Here is an 18904-nt window from a genome sequence, read left to right as displayed (position 1 = left end):
GGACAACTGAGACCAGTTCATCATGGCATGGGTGTAACCCAAAACTGTGTATTCTATAGCCTTCCATGCCATTTCCCAGAAACTGTTGTCAATAGACTATTCGCACCCTCTGCCCATAGAGCCTGACTCCTCAGGCTACAAACTAGGTGTTAAGAGGCCTGTGAGATAGGAGGATGCTCTTGTCCTCACACCCTTTGTGGAACTCCCCACCCTGAGGGAAGCACTGAGCATTTCTGCCTGAACTGCAGGATATATAATCTTGGAGTCTTAGAACATTTTTCAACCACTCTGTGGGATCCAGAGAAACTCTGCAACAGCTCTTCCCCCAGCATCTCACTGCAATCACCACTTTGACCAGACTGCAACAGCTCTTCCCCCAGCATCTCATTGCAATCACCACTTTGACCAGACTGCAACAGCTCTTCCCCCAGCATCTCACTGCAATCACCACTTTTGACCAGACTGCAACCGCTCTCCCACCAGCAGGTTCTTCCCCTCTCCCTTTACTTTGGACTCAAGCGGGGCCCAAGGAACACCACGTTGTTCATTCCCCAGGGTACTGGGTTATACATTTGGGTTTTGTGGGTTAAGACCAATTGTTTGTTTGTATGATTGTACTTACTGTATTATTTTAGTAAATTGTTATTCTGACTTATAATCTCTCCTTTGAGTTGAGTTCATTTCCCCTGCTGGTTAACTCTTAAACCAGCACAGTGTCTAAGGCAGAGGCCAACCCAACTGGAAAGAGCCTTTCAAGGGTGACTAAGATGTAACTAAATTACCTTTTTGGGAGGTGGGGAAAGCTGATGTCAGGAATTAAATTTCCTTATGTTAGGCTTAGTAAAAATATAATAATATATAAATATTAAAATTATTTTAATGGTCTTATTTATGGGGTTTTGACTGCACTCATGTTAGTACTTCTGAGTGTTTGATTGTGACAAAAATGGAAAACTTTGTGGGTTTGTTTTTTTTTTCATGTTTTGATACTTTGGTCAAGGCATTAACATTAAAAATCATTCAAAATTTTAATTCATCTTCAAACACCAAAGGAGATTTGAAATGAGGTTAATGAGAACAGTGGGGGGAAAAAAACCACCCGAGCCCAAAACCAAAACAACCACAAAAACTGTTCATTTTTCCATTGTATTTTAAACAAGGAAGTCTGTAGAGCAGCAGAAACAGGACACGTGGGCAGGTGTGAAAGTCAGACTGGGGCTTGTTGCACTGGTTCCAGTGCTCTTTGCTTCAGTGTAACTGGTCATTTTGAGATGAGACTGGGGAAACTGGGCTGCCAGGGCAGAGACCACTGGCTGGCCCCACTGGTTTTTGCTGGGCAGTGGGTAATTTGTGCCTCACTTGTCAGAATCAGCCCACGGTTATCAGGGAATGGGGTAGTGGTGAATTTGGCTTTCAGACTAAAATGAGGTTAAACTTACACATATTCAAAAGAATAAACTGATGTTGGAGTGCAGATACTCAAAAATGTCAGTCCTACGGCCGAAGCTCTTCCCGCAGTCGGGGCACTCACAGGGCTTCCCTTAGCGGTGTGTCTGTTGGTGTCCAGTCAAGGCAGAGCTCTGGGTGAAGCTCTTCCCACACACCCCACACTTGTAGGACCTCTCCCTGCTGTGGATACGCCGGTGACTGATGAGGTGGGAATTCTGCTTGAAGCCCCTCCCGCAGTCGGTGCAGCAGAAGGGCCTCTCATCCGTGTGCGTCCGATGGTGCTTTAGGAGATCTGAGCTGGTCCTAAACCTCTTCCCACATTCCAAGCACTTGTAGGGCCGGTCCCCTGTGTGGATGAGCTGGTGGGTGCAGAGGGTGGAGCTCTGCCTGAAGCTCTTCCCACATTCCCCACACATGTAGGGCCGTTCCCCAGTGTGGATGTGCTGGTGCTTGAGGAGGTCGGAGCTCTGCCTAAAGCTCTTCCCACACTGCTGACATGTGTAGGGCCGTTCCCCAGTGTGGAGACGCTGGTGTTTGCAGAGGCTGGAGCTGCAGTTGAAGCTCTTCCCACATTCCCTACACATGTAGGGATGTTCCCCAGTGTGGATGTGCTGGTGGGTGAGGAGGTGGGAGCTCTGCCAGAAGCTCTTCCCACATTCCAAGCACCTGAAGGGCTTCTCCCTGCTGGGAGGCTGCTCAGGGACCACCAGGTCACAGCTCCCCCTCAAGCTCCGCCCGCCTTCCCAGCACAGGCTGGCTCTTTCCTCCTCAGAGCACCCTGGGATGGCTTTGGAGCCCCTCCTGCGGGGGGATCTCCGGCCCTTTTCCTCCCCGCTGCCTTCCTGCGCCGGGGAGCCCTTCAAAACGGCCTCTCCCACCAGGGTCTCACGGGGGGATTTGTCCTCCGGGCTCTCCCTCCTCACCTCGGGGCCTGGGGCAGGAAGCAAGAAGGACAGGCAGGGGATTTGCCTCCGGCCCACAGGGAAGGCCAAGGACATCCCCCCAACTCCGGCCCCGGCAGGACGGCGGCGCCAGCGGGGTTGTCCTGCAGCCGGGGCCATGCTCGGCTGACAGAGCCAGCACAACACCCGCCCAAAGGGACACTGACTTCCTCCTCACCTGCCTGGGGGGAACAAGGCATCTTCCTCTTCCTCGCAGCCTCCTTCATCTGGCCAAGCTTTGGGAAGGACAAATCCTGATGGGGGGAAAACAAGGGCTGAGCGCGTTGGCTTGGGGGTTCCTCCTGCCCAAGTCCATCTCTAGAACTCACCGGGCATCCTGTGACCATAAAAACCTCCAAAACACCAAGATTCAGCCCAGAAAAACTCAAACCACCATCCAGATTCAGGTAAAAACCCCTCAGAAATAGCAAGAAGACCCTTACCACCCCAAACTGCAAAAAGTTGAGATTGAGCTAAAAAATACTCCAAAATATGAAGATTCAGCCCATGAAAAGGTGATGGCGACTGATTTAACGCTCCAGCAGGAAAGTCATTTGATTTCAAGCTCGTCTTCAAGGCACACCCTGCAATTGGAGCCTGGGCTCTAATTAACCTCTCCTGTGCTGCCAAACAGCAGGAGCTGTATGGCCAAGGGACAAACTCTGTGATCCCTGTCAGTGTCCATGGTCCCTGTCAGTGTCCTTCAGGGAAATTGGGAGGAGGAAATGAAGAAATTGGTTTGGAACTAAACCGGTGTTAACATGGGAAAAACCTCCTTCCATGGAAATAAAACTTAATTTTTCCTGGGATGAACGAGCTCATTCAGGGATGATGGACTGGGACTTCTGTGGACACTTGTGCTGGTTTCTTTGGACACTCGTGTTCCTTCAGAGAGCCCCTGGAAACACTCTGCTGTTCACTCCCAGTGCCACCAGTGCCTGGGTCCTGTCTGCAGCAGCAGATTGCAGTGGGACAGGAGAAATGCTTTTCTGAGCCTCTGGGCTGGACACAGGCACAGCCTGACCCTGAACCCAAGGGAAACAAAGACAGATTCCATGGCTTTAGCTGGAGCAAGGCTGGGGGGGTTTCCTGAGGGCAGCACTAACAAGACTGTTTTGTGTGTGTGAGACAGGTAGAAGCACAAATGCCTGCACAGCCCAGAGCAGTCAGTGTGGGGCTGTGCTTGCTGCTGCAGAGACCCCCAGGGGACAAACCCAGGCAATAGTTTGGGTTTATTCCTTGCTCTGTGTCAGTGGAACAGAATGTTCCACAGGAGCTCTGTCCCCCTCTCTGGCACCGGGTGGCTCGAAGCTGAAGAGGGGGGGTGTCAAGTGCAAGGTCCCTTCTGAAGTGTGTGTCCCTAAGGAGGACACTTGTTCTATTACTTCTTATTATTTGTAATATTTATAGATCTATCATAAAATAGCTAAGGATGGATTCTGTAGAATATGTGCCATATATATGATACAGAATATATCTGATTATTGCTTTATCTGTCTGTCCAGACAGATATTGTGTATGCAGAGAGATTGTATTTGAGGGATATGTTCCTCTCAATACCCTGTGAGCTCCACTCCCAAGGCCAGCAAATTCCTGAAGCTCCCCCTTCTGTGCCCTGCAGGTTTTGGCAGATTTGCAAGAGCAGGGGAATCATTCCCTGCAGCCCCTTTGCACTGTAGGAAATGGGAGCCCTGTGCACATCCTGCTGCCTCCAGATTCCATTCTGGGTGTGGGAAGGACCCTGTGGGGAGCAAAGAAATGCCTGGTTCTGCAGGAGCTGCAGATGCTCAAGGGGCAGCAGGACCAAGTCAGGGGCCTGGGAGGAGTCTGGGGGGCTTTGGGGTGCAGGAGGTCCTGGGGGAGCTGGGGAGGGGCTTTGGGGATTGGGGGTACAAACCAGGACAGACCAGTACACACCAGTACCTCCTCACTGCTCCCCAGATCTCTCCTGGAGCTGGGCCACATTGTCCTGGGACACCTGAGCCCCCCCAGTGCCCTCCCAGTACAGCCCAGTGCCCCCAGTACAGCCCACTGTGTTCCTGTCCCAGGGTGCCGGGTGATCCCTCTTTGGGGGTGTTGGAATGGATTTGAGGGGGGGCTGTGGGAGATTTTGGGGGATCTGAGGAGTTTGGATGGGGATTTGGGGGTTTTGAGTGCCTTTAGGGAAGTTAAAAGAGGTCTTGGGAACATTGGGGGGTCAGAGGTACCTATGGGGGGAGGGGATTAAAGGGAAAATGGAGGTTAGGAGACATTTGGGAGGGGTTAATGAGGCCTGGGCGGGCAGAGGAGGGGCTGCACCAAGAGCAGGTGAGTCCTGAGACCCCCCCTTGTGTCCCCAAGACCCTCTTGGTGTCCCCAGTTCCTCCCCTGACACCCTGAGACCCCCCCTGGTGTCTCCAATGTCCCCAGGGCCTCTTCATGGCCCCAACTCCCCCCTTGACACCCCCAATTCCACTGTCCCCAAACTTAACTCCATTGTCCTCAAACCCCATCCCTGATGTCCCCAACCCTCCATCTCACCCCAGGAGCCCCCCCTGGACCCTCTGACCACAGAAACACCCCACCACCCTGGTCACAGAAAGGCCAAGGGCATCTGGGGACATGTTGGGGACAACTGGGGGGCTTTGTGGGGCACTGGGGGATACTGGGACACACTGGGGGGAACCAGGGGGCACTGGGAGGGACTGGGGAGTTACTGGGGGATTACCAGGACACACGGGGAGACACTGGGAGGTTACTGGGCCATACTGGGGGTTACTGGGTGCTCACTGCAGGATCACTGGGCCATCCGGGGGGGCAGTGGGAGGTCACTGGGACACACTGGCTGGTCACTGAAGGGGTCACTGGAAAGTCACTGGGCTATACTGGGGTCTAGGGATCCCCTTACCCGGATGTGGTACATTTCCCCCCGGATTTTGGGGGCCATCCCTAGGACCCCTTCTTTTTGGGGCTGGGGGACTCCCTGGACCCACTGCTGGGCTTTAGGGGACCCCCCAAAATGCCCTCAAAACCCCTGAAAGCCCCCCCTCGACACATCAAAACCTTCTCAAGGTCCCCTCAAATGCCCTCAGAGACCTCATCCCTCCCCAGCACCCTCTAAACCCTCTCAGTGACCCTCAAAACCCACCTGGGACCCCCCAGTCCCCTTTAGGGACCCCTCAATCCCCGTCAGAGACCCTCAAAACCGTCTAAGACCCCGTAAACCCCCTAGAGACCCCAAAACTGCCTAAAAGGTCCCGCCAGGACCCCCAAACCTCCTCAGAGACCCACAAAGCCCACCTGGCACCCCCCAAATCTCCTCAGAAACCAAAACCCCCTCAGAGACCCCCAAACCCCTTCAGGAACCTTCAACCACCCCCTGAGTCCCCTCAGAAAACCAAACCCCCTTTAGGGACCCCTCAAAACCTCCTCGGTTATCCCCGAACCCCCCCGCTAAACCCTCCCGATCCCCCCGGGGGGACTCACAGCACTCAGAGCGAACCGCAGGCCCCGCCGCCAGCACCGATTCCCGGCTGCGCGCGCACCGCGCTCAGAGAACGCCGCCGCAGCCAATCAGCGCGCGGCCACGCCCCCGCAGCCCCGCCCCCGCCCCTGCCGCGTGGGCTGCCGGGAATCGGTGATGGCGGCGGGTCGGTCGGTGAGCTCTGAGTGCAGGCGGGGGGTGCGGGAGAGCGGGGTCTGGGGATCCCCTCGGGGGCTGCGGGGAGCGCGGCTGTGGGGGGAAAGGCTGGAGGGCTCGGGAGGGTTTAGCGCGGGGGGTTCGGAGGTTCGGAGGACCCTCTCGGGGGCCGCGGGGCCCGGAGGCCTCCCAAGAACCCGGAAGGGTGATTCGATTCCTGTGAAAGTCCCTCGGAAAAAAAATTCAAAACCACCCAACCAAAAAAAGAACCCTTAGAAAAGGAAAAGTGAGAAAAAGGTCAGGAAAATACTGCAAGGGCGAGGATGATTTTATTGCTTTGCTTCAGTTTTTCCTTGGTCTCCTCCTTCTCAGATTCTTTGCTCTCTTCCTTTACAGAAAGCTCTTCTGCTGTTCTGTGGCTTTGTGGTCCCTTAGGGGCTTTTAGGGGTCCCTGAGGAGGTTTTGGGGGGTCTCTGAAGGGGTTTGGTGTCCTGAGGGGACTTAGGGAGGAGGTTGAAGGTCCTGAAGGGGTTTGGGAATCCCTGAGGGAGTTTTGGAGTCTCCGAGGGAATTGAGAGGTCCTGGGGGGCTTTGGGGGTAGGGTCTTTGAAAGAGTTTTGGAGGTTTCTAGGGGGATTTATGGAGTCCCATACGGTTTTGAGGGTCCCTGAGGGGGTTTTTGGGGTCCCTGAAAGGGCCTGGAGGGTCCCAGGTGGGTTTTGCAGGTCACTGAGAGGGCTTAGGGTGTCCTGGGGGGGAGATCAGGTCTCTGAGGGGATTTGCGGTGTCTTTGAGGAGATTTTGATGGTTCCAGAGGTGGATTTCTGAGGGAATTTCAGGGGGTTTGCCTGGATTTTGGGGGGTCACCGTGTCAGTCCTGTCTGGCCACAGCCAACTAAAACTCCTATGAGGCCATTTCCTGTCCCACCACAATGCCTCTGCCAGCCCAGCGAACCGACCCCAGGGAAAGGGGAATCCCAATTCCCCCCTCGAACCCCAGAGACCCCCAAAACTCAGCATACAGAGACTCAGCATACAAAGACACCCTTTAGGTGTCCCCTAAAGCTCAGCAGTGGGGTTCAGGGGATCTCCCAGCCCTCAGGGGAGGGGTCCTGGGGGTGCCCACAAAAGTCCAGGGGGAGATGTACCACATCCGGATAAGGGGATCCCAGTGCCCCCAGTATATCCCAGTGACCTCCCAGTGAGCCCCACTATGGCCCAGTAACCCCCTCAGTGACCACCCAGTGTATCCCAGTGACCTCCCACTGCCCCCCAGTATGGCCCAGTGATCCTGCAGTGAGCACCCAGTAACCCCCAGTATGGCCCAGTAACCTCCCAGTGTCCCCCGCTGTGTCCTGGTAATTTCCCAGTAACTCCCCAGTCCCTCCCAGTGCCCCCTGGTTCCCCCCAATTGTCCCAGTATCCCCCAGTAATCACTCAGTGCCCCTCAAAGCCTAACTGTCCCCAACGTGTCCCGAGATGCCCTTGGCCTTTCTGTGAGTGTGGGAGGCAGTGTGTTTTTGTGGTCAAATGGTCCAGGGGGGCTCCTGGGGTGAGATGGAGCGTTGGGGACATCAGGGATGGGTTTGGGGACAATGGGGACAGTGGGGAGGGGTTTGGGGACAGTGGAATTAGGGATGTCAAGGGGAGAGTTGGGGCCATGGGGAGGCCCTGGGGACATTGGAGACACCAGGGGGGTCTCGGGGTGTTAAGGGGGGAACTGGGGACACCAAGAGGGTCTTGGGGACACCAGAGGGGTCTCAGGAATCACCTGTTCGTGGAGCTGCCCCTCCCCACCCAAGCCCCTTTAACCCACCCTAAATGTCCCCAATCTCCATTTTTCCTTAAATCCCCTCCTCCCATAGATCCCTTTGATGCCCCAATGCCCTCCAAACCCATTTTAACTCCCCTAAATGCACCCAAAGATCCCCAAAACTGCCCAAATCCCCATCCAACCACCCCCCAGATTGCCCCATTTCTCCTTCAGCCCCCCCTCAAATCCTTTCCACCCACCCCCTCCCCCCCCCAAAGAGGGATCACCTGGCACCCTGGGACAGGAACACAGTGGGCTGTACTGGGGGCACTGGGCTGTACTGGGAGGGCACTGGGAGAGGCTCAGGTGTCCCACGACAATGTGGCCCAGCTCCAGGAGAGATCTGGGGAGCAGTGAGGAGGTACTGGTCTGTCCTGGTCTGTACCCCCAGTCCCCAAAGCCCCTCCCCAGCGCCCCTCCCCACAGTCCCCAAAGACCCTCCCAGACCCCAAAGCCCCCCAGGCCCCTGAGTTGGTCCTGCTGCCCCTTGAGCATCTGCAGCTGCTGCAGAACCAGGCATTTCATCAGCAAATGTGCAGGTGACCCCAAGCTGGGGGTGTGTTGATGTGCTGGAAGGCAGGAGGGCTCTGCAGAGGGACCTGTGTGAGGAAGAGTGTGTCAGCAGGAGCAGGGAAGTGATTGTTGGGCTGGAGTGAGCGCTGGTGAGGCCACCCCTGGAGCGCTGTGTCCAGCTCTGGGCCCCTGAGTTGAGGAAGGCCCTGGAGGGGCTGGAGCAGGTGCAGAGAAGAGCAGCGAGGCTGGGGAAGGGAGTGGAGCACAAGTGGTGTGAGGAGAGGCTGAGGGAGCTGGGGGTGTTGAGGCTGGAGAAGAGGAGGCTCAGGGGAGACCTCCTGACTGTCTGCAAGTCCCTGCCAGGAGGTTGGAGCCAGGTGGGGTGGGGCTGTTCTGCCAGGAAGCAGCAGTAGGACAAGAGGGCTGGGTCTTGAGCTGTGCCAGGGGAGGTTTAGGTTGGATATTAGGAAGCAATTTTTTTCCTGAGAGAGTAATCAGGCCTTGGAATGGGCTGGGCAGGGAGGGGGTGGAGTCAGCGTCCCTGGAGGTGTTGAAGGTGAGAGTGGATGTGGCCTCAGTGCCATGGTCTGGGAAGCACAGCGGGGTTGGATCAAGGGTTGGACTTGATGATCTCGGAGGTCTTTTCCAACGTGGCTGATTCTGTGATTCTGTGATTGCCATTCCTATGGCAGCACATGCTTGAGGCTCTATCCCCAGGGTGATAGAGATGTCTGTCCATATCTATCTCCAAGGTTAGTCTGTAAATGTGTGGTGTTAGAAAAGCAGGCTGAGTTCTGGGCTGGTTGTAGAAGGAGAAAGAAGCCCCCAGCCCAGTGCAAGCAGGCAACCCTCAGCTTGCACATGATGTCCCCTCCCTGCAGGTTCCTGTCCTTGAGCCCAGGCCCTGAGGTGAGGCTGAGAAGTGGCGCGGAGGTGAGCCCAGAGCTGTCCCTGAGGTGAGGCTGAGAATAAGTGCAAGGCAGAGGTGCTGCTGAGGAAGGAGAGCCCTGTGGTGGGGAAGAGAAAAGCTGTGAATGCCCATCCCCGAGCAGGTGCTGTGTCCATCCCCTGTGTGCCAGGTGAGCTGGGGCTTTGCTGCAGAGCTGCGGGCGCTGATTTGAGCGTCTCCAAGTGCTGAGATGGTGGGCACCCAGGAACACAAACTGTGCCTGGCCACGGAGCCTGCAAGGAGGAGCAGAGACAGCCCTGGCAGTGTGGGGGGCCAGGTTGTCCCTGTGCCTTCCCCTGCAGGCCCTGTCTGTCCCTGCTGGGCCCCTGTCCATCCCCATCAGGTCCCTGCCCGTCCCCCCGGGCTGAGCTCCCCCCAGGAAGTGCCGTGGAGCTGAAGCTGCTGCCATCCCCCCCTGCAGCCGCTGCCCCAGCCAAGGGAGCAGCAAAGGCAGGGCCAGGAGCAGAGGCAGCAGCAGGGGAGCCCTGGGGGGGCCGGGAAGGTCTTGTGTGGGTCAGGAAAGAGGCGCTGGGCACGAGGCCGGGGCTGTGCTGAGCAGGCCCAGCCCTCACATCCCCCCAGCCAACGCCGGCTGCCCGGGGGGCTTGGGAGGGACCCCCAGCCCGTGTGCCCCACACTGAGCTGGCAGAGAGAGAGCCAAGGGACAGGGCCACGGGCAGGGCCCCGGGTGAGGGACAGGCAGGGCCATTGCAGGGCCACGGTGAGGGCACAGCCTGTGGCAGCAGAGCTGCCCAGGGCCGGGGGCAGCCGGGGGTGTTGGTACCAGGCAGTGCTGGGGCCGAGCAGAGCAGGAGGCCTCTTGCAGAGCCCTGGAGCAGCCTCCCACTTGCCAGCCCTGCCCTGGTGGGGTGACACTGTCCCCTCCCTACAGAACACTGCCCCCGAAATCTTCACGGGGGCCTTTTTTTGCCTGTTCCTGGTTGTTGATTCCTGCTGGGGACCTGAGGCACCCTCTGCAATCCCATCCATGGGGCACAATCTCCTCTGTTGAGCTTGACTCACTGGGTTGGTGGCAGAGCCCCGGCGGTGGGCGGGGGGATGTGGGTCCCCCCCATGGTGGGGGTTGGTGTTTCTGGGTCAGGCCCCGCCGGCTCCATTGTCAGCCCGGTGCCGGCGGGGGGGACACAGCGGGTTTGGGCCCCCCAGGAGTGCCGGGGGTGGGTGTGGATCCCAGGAGATGCCGAGTGTGGAGGGCGGAGCGGGGCGATGGCGGAGCTGGGGGACCCCCGGCAGCCTGGAGGGGGGAGCACGGAGAGGGAGGAGCCCTGGGACCCCCGGGAGCCTGAAACAGGGGGCATGGAGAAGGGGAAGCCTGGACAGTGGGGACCCCTGGGATCCCTGGGACAACAGAGTGGAGAACCTGGAGAGGGGGAATGTCTGGGAACTTGGCATCCCGAAGGCGAGAGTCAGAGGAGAAGGGACCCTTGGAACCCCCAATGCTGCCAGCATCCCTGACTGGGACCCCCAGCATCGCAGAGAGGGAATCTGTTCCCAACCCCAGAGGCGACAGACCAGAGAGGGGTAACTCCTGGGAGAATTTCTTTGGGTTAACCTTCATATTTTAAAGTATTTTCTGGCTGAATCTCAACTTTTTGAAGTTTGGGTGGGCGAGGGTCTTCTTGCATGTTTTGAGAGGGTTTTTGCCTGAATCTCAGAGGTTTGGGTTTTTCTGGGCTGAATCTTGGTGTTTTGGAGGTTTTTATGGTCACAGGATGCCCGGTGAGTTCTAGAGATGGACTTGGGCAGGAGGAACCCCCAAGCCAACGCGCTCAGCCCTTGTTTTCCCCCCATCAGGATTTGTCCTTCCCAAAGCTTGGGCGGATGGAGGAGGAGGCTGCGAGGAAGAGGAAGATGCCTTGGTCCCCCCAGGCAGGTGAGGAGGAAGTCAGTGTCCCTTTGGGCGGGTGTTGTGCTGGCTCTGTCAGCCGAGCATGGCCCCGGCTGCAGGACAACCCCGCTGGCGCCGCCGTCCTGCCGGGGCCGGAGTTGGGGGGATGTCCTTGGCCTTCCCTGTGGGCCGGAGGCAAATCCCCTGCCTGTCCTTCTTGCTTCCTGCCCCAGGCCCCGAGGTGAGGACGGAGAGCCCGGAGGACAAATCCCCCCGTGAGACCCTGGTGGGAGAGGCCGTTTTGAAGGGCTCCCCGGCGCAGGAAGGCAGCGGGGAGGAAAAGGGCCGGAGATCCCCCCACAGGAGGGGCTCCAAAGCCATCCCAGGGTGCTCTGAGGAGGAAAGAGCCAGCCTGTGCCAGGAAGGCGGCCGGAACTTGAGGGGGAGCTCTGACCTGGTGGTCCCTGAGCAACCTCCCAGCAGGGAGAAGCCCTTCAAGTGCTTGGAATGTGGGAAGAGCTTCAGGAAGAGCTCTCACCTGCTCAGACACCAGGACATGCACACTGGGGCACGTCCCTACACATTTGAGGAATGTGGGAAGAGGTTCAGCCAGAGCAACCACCTCCACACCCACCAGCTCATCCGCACCGGGGAACGGCCCTACACGTGTGAGCAATGTGGGAAGAGCTTCAACCGGAGCTTTCACCTTCGTTCCCACCAGCACACCCACACTGGAGAATGTCCTTACACGTGTAGGGAATGTGGGAAGAGCTTCAGGCAGAGATCCAACGTCCGCAAACACCATCGCATCCACACTGGGGAACGGCCCTACAAGTGCCTGGATTGTGGGAAGAGGTTTCCAACCAGCGGGAATCTCTACAGGCACCAGCGGACGCACATGGATGAGAGGCCCTTCCGCTGCACCGACTGCGGGAAGGGCTTCAACCAGAACTCCCATCTTGTCACCCACAGGCGCATCCACACAGGGGAGAGGCCCTACAAGTGTGGGGAGTGTGGGAAGAGCTTCACCAAGAGCTCTACCTTGACCCAACACCAACGGACCCACCAGTAAGGGAAGCCCCAGTGCCCCGACTGCGGGAAGAGCTTCGGCCGCTGCTTCCACCCCGAATGAAGCCCCTGATGGTGAGGCAACCCCTGGAGTCCAGTGACTGTCACTCCATCCCTTTTGACCACAAAGGGCCAGTCCCCTTTCACAGGGGCAGCTTCTTCCAACAGAACCCTTCTTGGGGGGGTGTGTGGAGATTCCTGCCTTGGCTGGGGACCCCCCAAGGTCACTCCTGGAGGTTGAGAGCAGAGATCTCCCCACGAGTGTTGGTGTGGGGGAGTTCCATCCATCTCTAATTAAGAATTATTGCTTTTGTGCCACCTTGAGTAGAATTGCTTCAACAATTGCTTTAGTGTAGAGCACTGTCCTATCTTATCCTGTACTCCTGGTAGTTTTAGTGTTTCTATTGTGCAGTAAATAATTCTGATGAAGATCTTTTGTCTGATCACTTGTAACCCTAAATAAATTCATTTCTATCAATAGATCTGATTTGCCATCATTAAACATGTGGGACAAAAGTGTTTCAGTCACACTTCTCTAATTCCTCTAAACTGAAGCTGTTGGCATGATCCAAGGCTGAGATTGGATCCAGCAGCCCCCAGCACCCCACAGGAAGTTGGGAGCTCAGGGGGGTCACCCCCTTTGCCAACCTGCCTGTGCCCAATGACCCCCATGGGACTGTCAGACCCACCAGACCACCCCCCTTTTCCAGCCTTCTCCCTGTTCCTCCCACTTTCCCATATTCCCATCAATCCCCAATTTCCTTCTAAACAGTTTTGGGGTCCCAACCCCTACTTTTTGCCCCCTCTCCTTTGGTTCCTGAAAGAGAAAATGAGGCTGCAGACACAGAGTTCCATTGCAGGACTTGTCTGTCAATGTTTTTCAGTGTCCCCTTTTATTCCTCTTCTCTTGTGAGCAGCGCTTGGTGTTTGTCTTTTAGTCCACCGGAATTCCCAGCATGGCCCCAAAGCAGTGCCCTGACCCCACACATTCCCCTTGCCTCATGTGCTGGCTGTGTTCAGCCTCCAGAGGAAAACAGGCTGGTCATGCAGGCTGGTTCAAGTGCATTTCCACTTGGAGAAACAGCCTTCTCTCTCTCCAAGCACTCAGCCAAGGTCCATCCTCCCTTTGCATTCCCATGAACTCAGGGCAGGTGCAGAGTGACTCCGCTTGGTCCCACCTCTGCCCCTGTTTTGTTTGGACACGCAGAGTTCACGGCCAAGAGGGCCAGGACCCGGGCTTCTTGTCTTGGGGCTTGTCCCATGTGCTTCCAGAGGACTTGGAATATTGAAACCAGACAGATTCTGAACCCCTGCTCCTGGTGCTGCCACAGTGCCCATACACTGGCACTGCAGGCATGGCCTGCACTGAATGGCCAGTGCAGCAGGAGCCGTGGCTGCGGCAGGAGCCGGGATTGCTGCAGAGATGATCCAAGCAATCAGCCATCCACTGAGGATTTCTGCATTTCACAGTTTCCTTAATTCACTGTATCCTGCCTCATCCTCCCAGCTTCTGCTTCCCTGGGAGCCCCAGTTTGGCTCTTCTGCCCATGGGAATTATTAATAATAAATGGAGGGTAGACACGTTTTGATCTGTGATACAACTAAAATAACAAGGAATATTTACAGGGATGTTAAAGGTATTGTCAGTCACACGAATCACAACGTCAAGTGCGGCCAAGAAGGGATCTGAGTGACAGGGACACACCATGGCTGAGTCATTAAGCCAGTCAGGAAGAGTTGGTACACCCAGTGAATTCCCCCTAGAACAGTGTCTTCCTGATGGGACATCCGGGCAGGGCTTGCTCTGCTCAGCATTCCCTGCCTGCTCCCGGGATTCTTGAGGGACAGCCTCTGGCAAGTCCTGGCCCAAGGAGACCTGCCACCACCCCATGTCCTGGCAAGGCTGCTGCCTGTCTCCTGCCCCAAAGAGCTGTGCCCCTGGGGGACTTCTCTGCCAGAGGGCAGCCAAAGCAAAGGGGCACTGAGGTCTGCCCTCTTGCAGGTGGCTGTTGGGAGTGGCAGCTGGAGCAATTGGTGGCAAGACTTGGCATCTGTCAGAAGGCAGAAGCTGTTGCTCCTTCCTGGCATGATTTTTGGGTGGAAGTGATTAGCAGCAGCACAAAACCACCATCAGCTGCCAAGTTTCACAGGACAATTAGATTGGACAGAGAGACTCTCAAGATTTTTGTGTTCTTTTTGCTTGTTTTCTTGCCTTCTGGAAAAAAAAATCAGCCCAGTCTCACATGTTCAACACTCCAGTGTCTGTGTGCTCAGCTGTGGCCAGCAGCTGATGTCCAGTCCATTGGGGAAGTGCAGGGGACAGGGAGAAGTCTGGGATGAGAAGCTGTTCTGTGTCTCCCCTGAAGGTGCCACCCGCCTGCAGGAGCAGCCAAGAGAAGTGCTGGAAGCAGAGACGTTCTGCCAGTTTCTGCTCTCAGGTGGACACAGGGCCCACTTGTTGCCAGGGCTCCCGGAGATTGGATCCGGGAACAAGGCAGGGCCATGCACTGGTAGGGAATGGGCTCCAGCAGGACCAAGGGAGGAATGTCCAGCAGCAAAGTGTGAGCTGGTGAACTGGGCCATCTCTTCAGCAGACACCACAGTGCTTACTTGCCTCCATCCCTGAAGCTCCACCACACGAGGCCCTGCTTTGCTTCAGCTTCTGCTGCTTCTTCCTTTTTTGCCCTCAAGTGTTGGACGTAGAGTTTAGAAGCCCATGCCCGTGTTTTGAAGGTGCCTGTGTGGAGGAGAGGTTGAACAGCTGCAGCCCAAGGCTGGTGTCCCAGCAGAGTCTCTAAGGATGGCACCAGTGGCGCTGGCTGGGGACACCTGAGTGTGGAAGGTGTGTCCAGCCTCAAGCAGGGCCATTGAAGTCAGTCAGGATGTCAGGCTGCAGCTGAAGCTGCCAAGGGTTGCTGTGAGGCTGGGGAGCCACTGGAAAGCTGTGGTGGCCACTTGCCCTGAAGCCTTTTGCCAAAGCGGGTGCAACTGTGCCCACAGTCTGCCCACTTTTGGTGTCCTGGCGGGTGTGGGTGCCTGGGTGAGGAGGCCCAGGCGTTGTGGGTGCTGCTGCTCCTGGGCAGCCTCTGGTGCTGTTGTCTGTGGGGCGCGGAGCCGCTTGGGCAGCAGCGAGTGCGCAGCCCTGCCCGAGGAGCCCAGCGCCCTGCCCGTGGTGGCAGCAGCTCTGTGGGCCCAGAGCTCTGGCTCAGGGGGGTGTCAGCCACAGCCCCGTGGCCTGGGCAGCCGTGGGGGCCCGGGCTGGCCGCCAGCCCTGCCTGTGCCACTGCCCCTCGCCGGCAGCACCCGGCGGACGTGCCCCGGCAGGGCCCCCTTGCCCTCCTTGTCCCCAGCCAGGCCAGCCTGGCCCCCTTGGGGTGTGCCCACCCTGCTGCTGAGGCCTGGCCTCCAGGGCTTCTGCCACAGGGCTGGGAGAGGCCTCGGGAAAGCACCAGAGCAGCCGGCTGGCAGGGAAGGAGGTGGCTGCCTGGGGGCTGCTTATGGCCTCTGCCCCCCAAGTCCTGGGGGCCTTTCCCTCCACCCTGCCCCTTGGGGCCTGCGCCCAGTCTGTCCCCTCACAGCCTTCTGCCACCCACCCCCTCACAGATTCCCCTCAAGGCTTCCCGCTCCTTTGTCCCATCAGGGCCTCCACAGCACCTCACCCCTTCCTGGCCTCCCAGCGCCCCCTCCCCTGCGGGTCTCCCCCAGCCCCGCCAACCTGCCCGGCAGTGGTGCAGCCCTGAAGGAGCTCCAGAGGAGCTGCTCCAGAGGCACTTGGGAGCCCGGAGCAATCCAGCCAGTAACACACAGGCAGGACACAGACGCTGCTTCCTGGCTGGGGGAGGGCTTGTGGCCATCTCCAAGGACAAGGTCCTCAGGGTTCCCCACAACTCCAGCCTTTGGCCCTCCATTTCTGGAAACGTTGAGGCTCCAGGAGAACCACCAAAGGCCAAGGGGCTTCTGCTTGCTTTTGCTGGCCCACTGCACAGTGGGGCAAGTGTTGCTGAGCACAAGGAGCCCTTTTCCCCTCTTCCCCAAGGCCCTGTGCACACTGGGCACCAAAAAAACCTCCTGGGCTTCTGTATGTGATAACATGGATGTAATGTTCCCATGCTGAGCTCAAAGGGGGTGCTTGCAGGGAAGAGGCATCTTCCCCACAGGCTCAGGTGGCCCCAGGAGATGGAGCTTCCTGCATCAGTTCTCCACAGAGCTGCAGCAGCACAGGCAGACACTGCCCTGCGGAAAAGGCCGGGCCTGCCACGCCCTGCACAGCCAGTCTTGGAGCTGCTGGAATCTGCAGTAGGGAGCCATCTGTACAGCTCTTGGCACGTAGCAGTGTTGGATTGCCAGGCCTGCCATGGCGAGTCTGATGTCTTCTGTCACACCTCTATGGGCTGGAAGAGGCAGCAACGGAGACTACCAGAAATGGAAGAATGAAGTTCTCCGTACAGCTCTGATGATGTGGAGCGTTTCCTGGGCCAGGTTTGAGACGGCAGGGCTGTCATCAGTCATGTCTTGAAGGGCTGGAAGAGAAAGGAATAGAGCCAAGGTGAGAGGCCAGGGGTGTGGGGATGCGAGGAGCCCCTCCTGCCAGGGCCATCCCAGCCAGCTCTTGCCATGGCCAGGAGGGAGCAGGGCCCAAGGGGATCAGCTGGAAGGTGCTCTCGCTCACCCTGGCAGATGAGCTGCAGCTCTGGCTGCTCCTTCTTCATGGACCTGGCGGCGATCCCTGGGAACACAGAGCCTGTCAGGCCCCAGAGGCACAGGTCCCCCGCAGCGGTGCTGCCAGCCCGGCCACACGGCCTCCTGCCCTGGCAGGGCTGAGCCCGGGGCCTTCCCGCATGGGGACGCCCCAGGGCTGGGCTGGCACAGGGCGGCAGCAGGTGCTCGGGGCCACTCGGGGCTCCACATGCCCTGGGCCGCATCCTGCTGCCGCTGCAGCAGCCGGGGCTGGGGCCGAGCTGCAGCGGGGTGGGGAGGGACCCCGGCCTTGTGGCTCACCCAGAAACTTGATGGCCAGCTTTCGCAGGGGCTTCTCTGGGCTCTCCAGGAACGGCAGGGCCTGGCGCACGTACTGGCCCACTCGGCTCCTGTCCTTTTCCAGCTGCAAAGAGCGCCAGGGCAGAGAGGGAAGGCTCGGCTCAGGCTCTGCCCCTTGGCCGGGCGCTCCCTGCCCCCAGCACGGGGCTCCCCTGCCCACAGAGCCCTGAGGCCTGGCCAGCAGCTGCTGGGGCTGGGTTTGGAGGGAGCAGAGGGCTGGGTGCTCCTGGGGAGCTGTGGGGCGGCCCTGCCCCACAGCCCAGCTGGACCGGGGCTCCATGGCAGCCTGGCTGCGGGGGCAAGGGAGCCTGGAAAAGAGCCCGCATGCCCCAGGGAAGGGAGCAGTGTGTGGGGCACAGGCTGGTGTCTGTGGGTGCAGCAGTGGACACAGGCACCCTGCCAGCCCCACACATTGGGCATCAGGGGCTGGGGCTTTGGGGCCGTCCTTACCAGGCACTCGGGAAACCTCCACGGCTGCTCCATGGTCACCAAGTCCTCAAGATCTCTCCACTTCAGGAACCTGGCTGCACCAAACAGTGCTCTCCAAGAGGCCTGCACAGCAACAGAGAGCGGGCCATGGCACCGCAGCCCAGGGCACAGCACCCACATCCCTGTGCCAAGGCCAGGAGGAGGCTGCAGGTGACCATGGGCCAGGGCAGGAGGCACAGCAGCCTCCTGCCATGGGGACAACAGAGCCCACGAGTCCTCACCTCTGCCACACGCTGGTTCTCATTGTGCCAGTTGAAGTAGAATGGCACCAGACTCAGGTACACGTGTGGCTTTAGGCTCTTGCTCCTCTCTGTCGCCTCCATCAGCTCCCAGAAGAGGAGCATGGAGAGCTGCTGCAGCTGGCTGTGCTCCTGGTGCAAAGGAAGAGGAAAAGACCTCAGCACTGGCTTCTCCAGGCCCACCGGGGCACAGGCCTGAAAAGACACTGGGCCCAAAGTTTCCTGGCAGCACTCAGTGCCCACGATGAGGGGCACAGAGCCTTACGTTGTCAAAGAGTGGCCGCAGAGCCTCAAGCAACTTCAGGGCAGTGGGGGTGGATATTATGACGATTTGGAAGTGCAGCACATTGATGAACGCGGAGAGGGTCATCTGAACTGCGTCTGTGTCTGCATCCTGCAGTAGCTCCAGGAGGCTTTCACTCAGGCTCCGCATGCTCTTAGCCTGTGTGGAACACAATGCTGTGGTGCAGCCCCACGCTGCTGCCGTGGGGCCCAGAGGCCAAAGGTGCGTCCCAAAGGAGTCGGGCAGCTGAACGGGGAGGAGGAGAGCTGGGAGCAGCTGCCACAGCTGCCAAAGGCCAGCCAAGGCCAAGCTACTGCCTTGCACAGCCGCACGCTGCCGGCCCGGCTTCAGCCCCTGCCCCCTGCTCACCATTGCGGGATCCCTGCTGAGCACCACCAGGCCTCGGAGCGCCAGGCGACGCCTCTCCGGGCACTGACTGCGCAGGTGCCTGGAAATAATCTGCAGGACGCTGGGCCCATATTGTCTGGGGTTCAGGCAGTGCAGGACCTGAAAGGCAGGGAGCAGTGACGGGGTGCCCGGCCGGCAGGAGCCCGGACCCACCCGGGGCTGGGCCCAGGCAGCAGCACAGGGTGCAGGCACCGTCCCGGGCGGCTGCGGCTGTGAGAGGGCAGAGAGGGGGAGGCAGCTGGGCCAG

At 58.4% G+C, this 18904-nt stretch overlaps 2 protein-coding genes across 2 annotated transcripts; one reads left to right on the top strand and one right to left on the bottom strand.

Annotated features, from left to right (window-relative positions):
- Window positions 1-11689: 11689 nt before the first annotated feature.
- Window positions 11690-12205, top strand: LOC113983354 (zinc finger protein 2-like). Its single transcript, XM_039378180.1, has one exon. The coding sequence runs from the start codon at window positions 11690-11692 to the stop codon at window positions 12203-12205; it is 516 nt and encodes a 171-aa protein (XP_039234114.1).
- A 4075-nt stretch (window positions 12206-16280) lies between these two features.
- LOC113983353 (maestro heat-like repeat-containing protein family member 6) lies at window positions 16281-18861 on the bottom strand (the record flags this gene model as incomplete). The annotated part of the gene is made up of 7 exons (XM_027712394.2): window positions 16281-16721; window positions 16871-16927; window positions 17200-17302; window positions 17689-17790; window positions 17949-18098; window positions 18232-18408; window positions 18619-18861. Coding segments are annotated over 7 exons (939 nt in total), but the record flags the coding sequence as incomplete, so codon positions are not given.
- Between the last annotated feature and the right edge of the window lie 43 nt (window positions 18862-18904).

The sequence above is a fragment of the Pipra filicauda genome, unplaced genomic scaffold (genome assembly GCF_003945595.2).
Source record: "Pipra filicauda isolate LSUMZ 115617 unplaced genomic scaffold, ASM394559v2 scaffold1301_size18900_pilon, whole genome shotgun sequence".
NCBI lineage: Eukaryota > Metazoa > Chordata > Aves > Passeriformes > Pipridae > Pipra > Pipra filicauda.
This window is presented reverse-complemented; position numbering and strand designations above follow the sequence as displayed.